The sequence below is a fragment of the Ostrinia furnacalis genome, unplaced genomic scaffold, assembly GCF_004193835.3.
Source record: "Ostrinia furnacalis isolate ACB-3 unplaced genomic scaffold, ASM419383v2 OfSCF1638, whole genome shotgun sequence".
In the NCBI taxonomy this organism is placed as follows: Eukaryota; Metazoa; Arthropoda; class Insecta; order Lepidoptera; family Crambidae; genus Ostrinia; species Ostrinia furnacalis.
Genome location: NW_021131877.1, coordinates 329,136 through 341,565, shown reverse-complemented (window position 1 = coordinate 341,565; position 12,430 = coordinate 329,136). Strand labels below are relative to the sequence as shown.

Genomic DNA, 12,430 nt, shown 5'->3' with positions numbered 1-12,430 from the left:
AATGCGTCGAAATAAAAATAAAGAAAGTTTTAATTGTATATTCATTTGTGTCTCCTAAGCCCTAGAAACGAAGATTCTGAGTTTTTTTTTTCACCAACCACTTACCGATTTGTAAATGATTCGTGTGTAACCATTGTGTTTCGGTAATGGGAATAGGTAAATAAATGGGCTGCGATTAGAACCTAAATTTCTTTTCACAGGAAATAATATTATCGCGGTTCAGCGGCGCCGTCACGGTGTGCAATATTGAGAACATGGTCAACTTGCTGGGGAAAAAACCAGAGTTCTTCCAAGGGACTCCGCAGGTAAGGTTGAGTCTTTACGTTGACATTCATTTTATGAGACTTCCAAATATTAGATGCTTTCCATCTCTCTCTTTTTCATAATAACGTGGCAATAACAAGTAAGAGAGTACGAAATAGGGAGCTGAAGACGATTGAAGTGCATATTAAGTGGTGTTGGGGTACAGTCGCAGTGTACGCATCGATTTAGTAAAGGCCTCTACAGACTGTGCTTTTGGAATGATAGCCATTATAAGTACAAATTCATGACCGCATACTAGTTGCAATAGGTAACTAGTTATGCGGTTGTATAACTGCTTTTGCCTCTGGAAAATAAGTCTTCTTCTTCAGCGAAGACTAAATGACCAGGTGATGATGATTGCAACTGATAGTATTTACCTATAGTTAATAAATACCGCCTGTAATATTGGTCTCGCGTGATAGCTTAGTTTTTATTTTTGCAGGTAACTTGCGCACACGATGGAGCGTTCATGGCTCTAGAATGCGAATCAAATGTGCTGCCGGCCAAGAAGTCTAGAAGTGATGAAAGTGTAAGTAAATTAAATAATGAAAAAGTATACAGGGTGGAAACGATAAGTGATCTCACTCGATTATTTCTAAACTATACAATATATCCAAAAAATGGTAACTGATCCTGAAAGTGCTTCACGAGCTCTATCCAGAGGTACCAATAACAATTTATAAAATAAACTGGATCTATCCGAAAATTCAATGTTTTCAGCTTCCATACATTTAGTACAGCCACAGTCAGTAAAGCCTAAAATAAATATTATTAATGAATAATTTTAAATTAGAATGAAATTTACGAGTTAATTTTAAGTGTTTATTATTTAAAATAAAAAAATTAACACTTCTAATATTGTGTGGCTGGCATAGTAGCATACCTACATTGAGTATGGAGGCTGAAAACATTGAATTTTCGGATAGATCCTGTTAATTCTGTAATCTATTACTGAAGATTACAGAATTAACAGGATCTATCCGAAAATTCAATGTTTTATCTATTACTGATATCATTTGAAAGAGCTCGTGAAGCACTTTCAGGATCAGTAATCAGTTTTTCGATATCTTATACAGTTTAGAAATAATCGAGTGAGATCACTTAACGTTTCCACCCTGTATTATTTCGTAAAATTAATTACTTTGTCCATTTGAGAATGGATGTCCTTGTCCACACTTCATAAAATTACGTTTTTAGATGGAAATGGTAAAAATAGAAGAAGCTATCGACGATTCCATGTACGAGCTGGGCAAGGAGTTGCTCAAGTCCGTGTTATACGCGATCACGGATATGGAAACTTTCCAGCCGAAGCCGCGCCGCATCACGGTCGTGTCACGGATCTATCGCTTGCTTGGAGTCAAAAGCACCACGCCCACTGAGTTGTTTTCGAGGAAAGTGAGTGAAAATGTTTAAAAATCTTAATGTCAGAAAAAATTATGGATACAGGATAATGACCTATAAACTATAGATTAATTTCAAATGTGTGTCATAAAGTCACATACATTTTACCAAAAAGTAAATAAATGTGATCACAACTACGTCTATCCAACGGAACATAAAGCCACTAATCACAGTGGCATATTCTGCAGTTTTGATGTCAACTGTCCATTAAAGGTATTAAAGAGCAATTTTTTTGCAAATAACAGTGTACAATTTGCTTGTGGCAAGAGATAGGTACAATAATGAACCAAATCATATCGAGATTATTGACCTTTGTGTTCTGATCGGAGCTGGGTGGGGTTGGATCGCAGTGCGCGCCTGCGCGAACTTTTGAATCGATTTAATAAGGGCTGCAATACACTGTGCGTCAGACTGCCAGCTAGCTGTAAAATTATTTTGGTGCGGTCGGTTTAACTCGGTCATAATTCCAGTTAAGTTATATTAAGTTTGAACCTTGTCTCCTGATCAATTAATAATAATCATTTTAGATCGAAAGTGGCAGCTACAGCGAAGCGCTAACATTAGCCGAAACTTTCAAATTGGACAGTGACCTGGTTTACCAACAACAGTGGAGGAAGAATCCAGTCTCAACTGATGCCATACAAAAATATTTGGTAAGTTTATAATCTTCACAGATTAAATTAGATTAGATAGATACAGGAGACACCCATTTACTTTTTTCATTTGCGTATTTCCAATAAGTGACTATTATCATTATAGCTAAATTATATTTGGAAATCACATCTTTATTGCATTAGTATTAAAGTATATTTGAAGAAATCGAATGTTATGCTATATTAGTTGCTATGTTCTTTTAGAGTAAAGTATCAAAGAAGATTTGGGCCGTCCATCAGTGTGTAGACCGTTTGCCAGAAACGCTACCTGCAGCTAAAGAACTTTTACAGTTTGGTTTGGAGTTAACCAATGAACATATCTTACATGGTAAGTCTTCGATCTTCATTTCCCTGCTTATATCTGGCCTATTTAATTTATATGCATCTTCTTTACATACAATATTCTATTTTTAGAGATCAACAAAGATCGTGATGAAGATGATCTAAAAGACCCTGATGATATACGTCTGGAAGATCTTAATTCTTATACCAGTGAGTTGCTAAGGTGTCGCCACGTCATGCTCTTTTATAAAGAACGCCTGAAGCTATACGAGGTACGCATCACATTTAATATCAAATAAAGTATCATGAATGCTTGATTAGACGTCGGAATTTATAATAAAAAAAATGTTTCAGTCGATTCTAAAGAGCGAGAAGTCAACATACGCGAAAGACGAGTACGACCGCCTTCGCAGCCACAGCCTTGTCCACAGTTCCATAGAGATTGCCAAAGAAGGCCGCATAGATGCGCTCACTTGTCTATGGCCAAATATCAAATCTGTGGCCATGCAGCTGACGGTACTGGAGCACTTGCCAGAGACAATCAATCCGTTGGAATACCAACATCTTTTGCCGACGAAGCACCCGTTCAAACATTGGTTTGACAAGAAGTCTCCTATCAAGGTTAAAGCAACGGAGTATGAGCATGATTGGTGCAGGAAGGAAATATTCAGGTTAATATTTTTTTAACCATCTTCTTATCTCAGTTTTTAGCTGTTGCAGTTTCGTCACTTTTAGACAGCTAGAAGGCTTACATTTGATTTATGAGGGATCAACTGTCTATTATAGTTTATTTTCTTTTCTTTACTAAATTAAAAAAAAACACGGAGACTCTTTTTGCACAACAAAAAACTGCCATTAACAAAAAAATTCAAAAAAAGATCATCACAATTTAGGCGGACTCTTCTCGACGTTACTCTTTCTAGTTCTTAATAAAACGATTTGTTTTCAAATAGATCCATATGGAGTTCGAACTGGTCAGAAGACACGACGCCCGAGAGCGAGGCCCCAGCCGCTCTGACCACGGTCACAGACCACGATATTGCGGACTGGTACAACAAGCGAGCGCGTGAGATCGAAGAACGTAGCGGCCTCGCTTCATATGCGCTACACTTGGTCACTTTAGCAACAGTCGGCGGCGGCGTTGAAGGCCTAGACCTTATCATGTTCCACCTACTGACGCTGGATACGCTGATATATGATATCAATGTGGAAGGCGTCACGCTGGCGTTCATTGAGAAACTTTCGACGCTTCACACTTGCATGCTGCTGATGAAGATGGTAAGTTATCTTGACTATTGATTTTTGGTAGAAATGTTCATTTTTAATGCAAAATCGCCCCTGCTGCAAAGAATGATGATGAGATGCAAAATTAAATTCTTTATGTTATTGTCTATGATTGTTGCCTGTGTCCTTTAAGTTAGTTTTTTTTTATTAAACCATGTAGGTTATGTTAGGTATGTCACACTCACATATACATGGAAAAAAACTTTGCTGATTCGAAATCTCACTATTAACTCTCAAATAATCTTCAAACTATTCTGTTGTTGTCAGTCCACGCCAGCGACGTTCGTGGCAGATCTGAAGGCGTTCGTGATTCCGTTCCTGAAGCGTTACGAGAATTTGACGCTGAACAAAGCCGCCTGCATCCACGGGCTCACTGACTACCTCCAAAATATTAGCACTGACGATCTCTCCATGATACTGTTGGTAAGTTTATTTTAGCGCATAGTTGTAAGTAGCAGTGAGGATTATGTTGCAGGTAGTTGCGAAGCACTGCCTGCAACAAGAAAGAATCTTTTTACTAGAGACAAATGGCGGATTTGGTCAACGCACCCCACGCAAGTCAGACGGATTGCACCGTCACGTGAAAAAAAGTGAAGAGTTATCAAGCTAATAAGGTCCTAATACCGTGAGCATAAGGTGCATATGTCATCCACCCGATCGACGCGACGGGACATATTAGTTTCTGCGTCTAGTTTACCGACTCAACCTAAAATATACCAGAATGTCAAAGGCTTACGGATCGTAGTCCCATATTTCTCCTATCCTACTCTGTCCAGTGGCCTAATTCACGTATTTTGACACAGTCAAAATCTCGTTGACGTTTTGAAGTCGTCCAATTGAAACAGTTCTAAATCCTTATTCACAAGGGTCATTTTGATAGAACGATCACTCTATAGGATCGTAATTCAGGGATTTGTTGTCGTTGAAGTTTTGTTACGTGAATAAGGCTACTGATCTGCTTCGCCTGGCCTGTCTTTACCCTTTACCATCATACATGCAGGTATTGCAATCTCCCAACGAGTTCGAGCTGGATGTCCGAACCCACCTGGACCTGGTGGAGCGCTGCCTGTTCGCGCACACCGGCACCGACCAGCTTGAGAAGGCCATCCTCATGCTCGACACCATCCTCAAGGAGTCGTATGTATATTTCATTGTAGATCGTAAATGTATGTAAAAGTATGACCGCCTACTGGCGATATGGATCGTTTTCTCTAGAATAAGAGCCTATGTTTAGCAGAGGATGTCAGTAGACTTTGTCTTCTATTGGGTCAGTTGCAGAATATGGACAAATACACATCTGTTACACACCTCAAGCATTTACTTAATTTTTCAGTAGGTTATAATATTATGCTAAAACATAGGTACTTAGTTAATGTCTGTTAAATTCATATAATAATTAACCTCTCTTCATATCCCGCAATTATCACTGACTGCGGGAGTTAATTTGGTTGATTTGACATGTCTCATTGAGCTTATCTCATAACATTAAATCAATGTTATTTAACTAGCACTATCTATATCAACCTTGATGTCTTGGCGCAGGGATGGCAGCATCTCCGAAAGCGAACTAGTGCGTCGCGTGGGCATCCTTCAGAAGCTGGTGTCGGGCTGCGAGCGCATGGCGCGGCGCGGCGTCAAGCTGTCGCTGCAGGACCTGCGAGCTGTCTACACCGAGCANGCAACAAGAAATAATCTTTTTACTAGAGACAAATGGCGGATTTGGCCAACGCACCCCACGCAAGTCAGACGGATTGCACCGTCACGTGAAAAAAAGTGAAGAGTTATCAAGCTAATAAGGTCCTAATACCGTGAGCATAAGGTGCATATGTCATCCACCCGATCGACGCGACGGGACATACCAGATTCTGCGTTCAGTTTACCGACTCAACCTAAAATATACCAGAATGTCAAAGGCTTACGGATCGTAGTCCCATATTTCTCCTATCCTACTCTGTCCAATGGCCTAATTCACGTATTTTGACACAGTCAAAATCTAGTTGACGTTTTGAAGTCGTCTAATTGAAAAACAGTTCTAAATCCTTATTCACAAGGGTCATTTTGATAGAACGATCACTCGATAGGATCGTAATGAGGGTTTTCGCGATTGAAAAATCCGCCAGATGGCAATACGTAGACGCGAGGTCCAAATGCTGCATGATTGGTTATTTTTGACATGACATTGACAGATATGTCAAAATCCACCAATCACGCAGCATTTGGACCTCGCGTCTACGTATTGCCATCTGGCGGATTTTTCAATCGCGAAAACCCTCATTCAGCGATTTGTTGTCGTTGAAGTTTTGTTACGTGAATAAGGCTACTGATCTGCCTCGTCTGGCTTGTCTTTACCCTTTACCATCATTCATGCAGGTGCTGCAATCGCCCAACGAGTTTGAGCTGGACGTGCGAACGCACCTGGATCTGGTGGAGCGCTGCCTGTTCGCGCACACCGGCACCGACCAGCTCGAGAAAGCCATCCTTATGCTCGACACCATCCTGAAGGAATCGTACGTATTTTAACCTATTTTATTGAGGGTTTTCGCGATTGAAAAATCTGCCAGATGGCAATACGTAGACGCGAGGTTCAAATGCTGCATGATTGGTTATTTTTGACATGACATTGACAGATATGTCAAAATCCACCAATCACGCAGCATTTGGACCTCGCGTCTACGTATTGCCATCTGGCGGATTTTTCGAAAACCCTCTTTAGATAAGCACGTGTATGTCCAAGAACTACTTTATGTAGATTTCACTCAAGTGTAAAAGTAATCACCATCTGTGTTTAGCTATTTAGCAGAGGATGTCATAATCAAAAGAAGTTTTAATTTAAATGTAAATAGTAAACGTGGATAAAAGAAATGGTATCCGCCATTCAAAATCATAAACTTGGAAGCTTTGTTCTTCTATAGTCACAATATGCAAGCACTGAGGTTGTTATTGCCATCTCCACCAATGTTGTCAGACCGCAGGAGTAACTGTTCAAAACTAGGTTGTGTTTTGGATATGTAGGCTTCACTCAATAAAAGCTCATTGGATTTGGATGAAACAAATGTTATTAATATCGAATTCACACAAAAACTAGATTATCTATAGCACCTCGATATTTCGGTACAGGGATGGCAGCATCTCCGAAAGTGAACTAGTACGTCGCGTGGGCATCCTTCAGAAGCTGGTGTCGGGCTGCGAGCGCATGGCGCGGCGCGGCGTCAAGCTGTCGCTTCAGGACCTGCGAGCTGTCTACACCGAGCACCCGCAGGCCAAGATGCTGCTCATACGGCTCTCCCGGACTTTGGCCCTCGAGTGAGTATCTTTCTTTACATTAAACCAGTCCACAGCTGAATGTAAGCTCCAACTTCTCAAAGACTGCGAGTGCATGGCGCGGCGCGGCGTCAAGCTGTCGCTGCAGGACCTGCGAGCTGTCTACACCGAGCACCCGCAGGCCAAGATGCTGCTTATACGGCTCTCCCGCACGTTGGCCCTCGAGTGAGTATCCATCTTTACTTTAAACCGGTTCACAGGTGAATGTAAGCTCCCACTGCTCAAAGACAGCGAGCGCATGGCGCGGCGCGGCGTCAAGCTGTCGCTGCAGGATCTGCGAGCTGTCTACACCGAGCACCCGCAGGCCAAGATGCTGCTCATACGGCTCTCCCGTACGTTGGCCCTCGAGTGAGTATCCATCTTTACTTTAAACCAGTCCACAGCTGAATGTAAGCTCCCAATCCTCAAAGCCTGGGAGCGCATGGCGCGGCGCGGCGTCAAGCTGTCGTTGCAAGGCTTACGAGCCGTCTACACGGAGCACCCGCAAGCCAAGATGCTGCTCATACGGCTCTCCCGGACTTTGGCCCTCGAGTGAGTACACATTATCACTTTAAAAACATAGTCCACAGCTGAATGTAAGCTCCAACTTCTCAAAGACTGCGAGCGCATGGCGCGGCGCGGCGTCAAGCTGTCGCTGCAGGACCTACGAGCTGTCTACACCGAGCACCCGCAGGCCAAGATGCTGCTTATACGGCTCTCCCGCACGTTGGCCCTCGAGTGAGTATCCATCTTTACTTTAAACCGGTTCACAGGTGAATGTAAGCTCCCACTGCTCAAAGACAGCGAGCGTATGGCGCGGCGCGGCGTCAAGCTGTCGCTGCAAGACCTACGAGCTGTCTACACCGAGCACCCGCAGGCCAAGATGCTGCTTATACGGCTTTCCCGGACTTTGGCCCTCGAGTGAGTACACATTATCACTTTATTTAAAACATAGTCCACAGCTGAATGTAAGCTCCAACTTCTCAAAGACTGCGAGCGCATGGCGCGGCGCGGCGTCAAGCTGTCGCTGCAGGACCTACGAGCTGTCTACACCGAGCACCCGCAGGCCAAGATGCTGCTTATACGGCTCTCCCGCACGTTGGCCCTCGAGTGAGTATCCATCTTTACTTTAAACCGGTTCACAGGTGAATGTAAGCTCCCACTGCTCAAAGACAGCGAGCGTATGGCGCGGCGCGGCGTCAAGCTGTCGCTGCAAGACTTACGAGCTGTTTACACCGAGCACCCGCAGGCCAAGATGCTGCTCATACGGCTCTCCCGGACTTTGGCCCTCGAGTGAGTACACATTATCACATTAAAAACATAATCCACAGCTGAATGTAAGCTCCCACTCCTCAAAGACTGCGAACGCATGATGCGGCGCGGCGTCAAACTGTCGCTGCAAGACTTACGAGCCGTCTACACCGAGCACCCGCAGGCCAAGATGCTGCTCATACGGCTCTCCCGGACTTTGGCCCTCGAGTGAGTACACATTATCACATTAAAAACATAGTCCACAGCTGAATGTAAGCTCCCACTCCTCAAAGACTGCGAGCGCATGGCGCGGCGCGGCGTCAAGCTGTCGCTGCAGGACCTACGAGCTGTCTACACCGAGCACCCGCAGGCCAAGATGCTGCTCATACGACTCTCCCGGACTTTGGCCCTCGAGTGAGTACACATTATCACATTAAAACATAGTCCACAGCTGAATGTAAGCTCTCACTCCTCAAAGACTGCGACCGCATGGCGCGGCGTCAAGCTGTCGCTGCAAGACTTACGAGCTATCTACAGCGAGCATCCGCAGGCCAAAATGCTGCTCATACGGCTCTCGCCTATCATAATCCTACCCAGCGTACACTAAAACTTGTACGGAAGCCCGCCTACCGCCGCACGTGTGGATAGGTCACATACATGCGCAGTCATGTCAGGGCAGTTTCACACTATTTATCGATACAGTTGCGTGCCCCCGCCTTAGTTTTAGCGAGGGCTCGCCTAAGAGTGCCAGAGACCATGTTTCTTGCTTTTTTAGGCAGCCAATATCAACAATATCTTTCTAAAGTCTTTGATCCGTCGAACACGGGGTGTCTTACACTTCGAGGGGTGGTCTACACTTAAGTATTTTTTTACTCCACCTTTTATCCAATGTCATTTTAACTGGCTATGTTCTTGAACAATTTTTATGTGGATTGTGGATGTTCACAAAAGGAAGCACCTTCTCGTTCTGCACTTATTGATAGACACAACAATACCAGTGGGTACTAAACAAATTACTTTTTTATATTTCTAGTTCTCGTTTCCATTTACTGTAATTTAAACCACAGTAAGAGAATTAAGAAGACGAACAAGAACAGCAAGAATGAAGAAGACGTCAGTCCATGCTACCCCCCGTTGATGTCCCCGTGGTTTAAGGTTATTGCCCGGGTGCCAACAGTGGGGATGCTTGTGCTGGCTCCAGATCTTGCCGATTTTCTTCGCCTCGTCTGCTACAGTGCGCCGCCAAGTTTGTTTGGAGCGACCACGTTTGCGAATAGACCATAGAAATAAAGACATTTTTGACTTGGTCTTTGAAACTATGAATTTTAAAATGTTTCTATAATATGTGCAACAAATGTAATAGATACTTTTTAGGTAATGTTTGAACGGGTTAGAAAACACGTCATGAAAAAGAAGACTCAAGAATTTCGTCGCTGGAGTGTATATTTTGTCCGGAAGGGCCCCCCCGACGTTGTTTTCCCGGTTTTAGTGGTACGGGGGGACAACGTCGGGGAAGTTCTACCAGACTTAATAACTACGAAGACTGAAGACGGCCTGCTGTAGAATCTATTACATGATTTGTGTTTCTGAAATTTAAATCTGTAACTACATTTTATTGTATAGCACTTATTGTAAAAAAAAACATGCCTTACTCTTGTGAAATTTCTCTGAAAGAGACAATCACACTGTAAATTGTACACTGCATGTAAAACTCTGTGTTCTGTACTCAATATTAAGATTGTGATGCTTTCTATACTGTCCTCTATTCATGTTTTTGCGATGTCGTTACTTAAAAGTTTAAATTGTTCTATTTTAGGGGCGAGAAGCCGTCTCCACAAGACTGGGCGGAGCTGCTCAAAGATTTACTGGAGCTGCAGTCAAACCTGTTCTTGTTATGCATCACCAAGGATGAAGTTTACGAGGTAGGTGAACATCATTATTGCCATAAATTATTCATTTTATATTTCTTTTTGCAAAAGCATTTTTTTTTTTCATTTATATTATTTATTTAAATTAGCGCCCACTCAGTTCTATGGTTGGGATCAATATGACGTTGTATTGCAAAAGAAGAAGAAGTACAGTCGCGGAATGAAAAGGTTCGTCACCTTAGTGTCGGTTTTCGCTTGCACTAGGTACTGTAAGAGTCAAACCTGCCAACATAACCGTGCAAGAAACAGTGCTGCTAATATTTAAATAAATATGACGTTTGCTAACGAATAAGGTTTTGCTTGTTTATTTTTCTATCCCATCAGTGCAATGTTACAAAATGTAGTTTTTTTTATTTAATAGATAATGGCAGGTTGAACCAACAAGAAGGTTTTAGTTTATCAATCATAATAATCTTCTTGACAAGTTAAATCGTCAAACAACTTTGATCTGAATAATTTTGAACTTTACTGACGAACAGTTAAAGATTATTTTCNATTTACCTCTCAGTGTCTTGAGGCAACTTAAAAAAGTACATTCTGTGTTTTTATTATTATTTAGGCAGTTAAATACTGCACAGTATTTAGTACACCATTTTCTTTATTTTCTTCCATCATACACAAGAATACGCGTGCGTGAGTCAATGTTCGCTCGTATGTGAGGCCTTCTCGAATAGTATCCTGTAGGTGGGCCATCGTGCGTGTTTTGTTTTCGATGTAAACACGCGGAGATGAACAGGCCTGACTGCACCCAATATTAAGACTGTAATGCTTTCTATATTATCCTCTATTTATGTATTTGCGATGGCGTTACTTAAAAAAATGTTATTGTTCTATTCTAGGGGCGAGAAGCCGTCTCCACAAGACTGGGCAGAGCTGCTCAAAGATTTACTGGAGCTGCAGTCAAACCTGTTCTTGTTATGCATCACCAAGGATGAAGTTTACGAGGTAGGTGAATACTTTTATTGCCATAATTTTAGGGCATTAAAAACTCCACAGTCATTTGCACACTTGTCTAAATAAATTCAATAAAAACTAAACAAGCGCCCGCTCAGTTATATGGTCGCACAATTAAGTTTAGGGTCAATAGTGTCGTAATGCGAAAGAAAAAGATACAACACATTTCACTGACTGTCATAATCTCTTTAAAGATCTACGCATCCGCTCTGCTATCATCAGGCGATACGAACAGCATTAAGCTAGCTTCGGACGTGCTGACATGCTCGCCGAACGCTCGGCGCGGCGCGCACAACGTGCCGTATGCTCGCAGCGTGCACCTCGTCACCATCGCAGCGCGCGAGTACTTCAACTCGGCGTCATCGCTCAACGACACCGCGCTCGAGGCGCCGAGGTAAACACGCCTTTATTATGTAGATAAATAGGTACTATTTTCAGAAGGACATAGCGACTTGTATTGTAGGTAGACTCTAAGCCCCCTTATAACAAAAAAAGTCAAACCCGGGACGAACATTGGTTTTAAATATTTTTTCCATACAAAATGTCAATTCAAACCAGAGTTCAACCAGTCTATCTTTTTATAATAAGGGGGTAAAAGTTTTTCAATGGTAATAAATTTAATGACCAATGTAAAAGTGATAAAAAAAATCGTGGACGTCTTAAAAGGAGAATAACAAATAATAACTATGGGAACATCAGGCGTTCCTTGCCCGTCTGGTCATCGTGGGGAGAGTTGTTCAAATCCTCGATTTGCCTCTGGTAAATTAAGGGCCTGCAATGGAGACCAAATGACCTGCTGAAAATATCAATGTTACAATACAATAATCATAAGAATAATACGTAATGTTGTTTTAGGTGCTGCTTGCAATTGATTCAAGAGGGGAATCCCGAGATAGAAGAGGAGCTGGATCTTATTGCATCCCTTCAAATCTTAAGCGCTTTCGATTTGAACCTTCTTCCCATTCAAGGTACATGGATTTTTGTATAATATTCATTGTTCCAAGTAACAAAATATATGTACTATAATTCTACATTTTTAGGGCGAATAACCCCTTAACTTCTTATTAAAATAAA

General features: G+C 42.2%; 1 protein-coding gene across 1 annotated transcript in view; it reads left to right on the top strand.

Annotated features, from left to right (window-relative positions):
* Window positions 1-12,430, top strand: part of LOC114353231 (neuroblastoma-amplified sequence) — a 50,401-nt gene that overhangs the window by 8,088 nt on the left and 29,883 nt on the right. Inside the window, exons 9-23 of the mRNA XM_028305145.1 lie at window positions 201-305; window positions 746-832; window positions 1,501-1,698; window positions 2,232-2,357; window positions 2,562-2,685; window positions 2,772-2,911; window positions 2,994-3,310; window positions 3,593-3,917; window positions 4,191-4,346; window positions 4,924-5,060; window positions 5,466-5,600; window positions 8,652-8,702; window positions 11,242-11,347; window positions 11,551-11,750; window positions 12,212-12,324. Of these exons, the coding sequence (XP_028160946.1) occupies window positions 201-305; window positions 746-832; window positions 1,501-1,698; window positions 2,232-2,357; window positions 2,562-2,685; window positions 2,772-2,911; window positions 2,994-3,310; window positions 3,593-3,917; window positions 4,191-4,346; window positions 4,924-5,060; window positions 5,466-5,600; window positions 8,652-8,702; window positions 11,242-11,347; window positions 11,551-11,750; window positions 12,212-12,324 (2,320 nt within the window). The remainder of the gene's footprint in view (window positions 1-200; window positions 306-745; window positions 833-1,500; window positions 1,699-2,231; window positions 2,358-2,561; window positions 2,686-2,771; window positions 2,912-2,993; window positions 3,311-3,592; window positions 3,918-4,190; window positions 4,347-4,923; window positions 5,061-5,465; window positions 5,601-8,651; window positions 8,703-11,241; window positions 11,348-11,550; window positions 11,751-12,211; window positions 12,325-12,430) is intronic.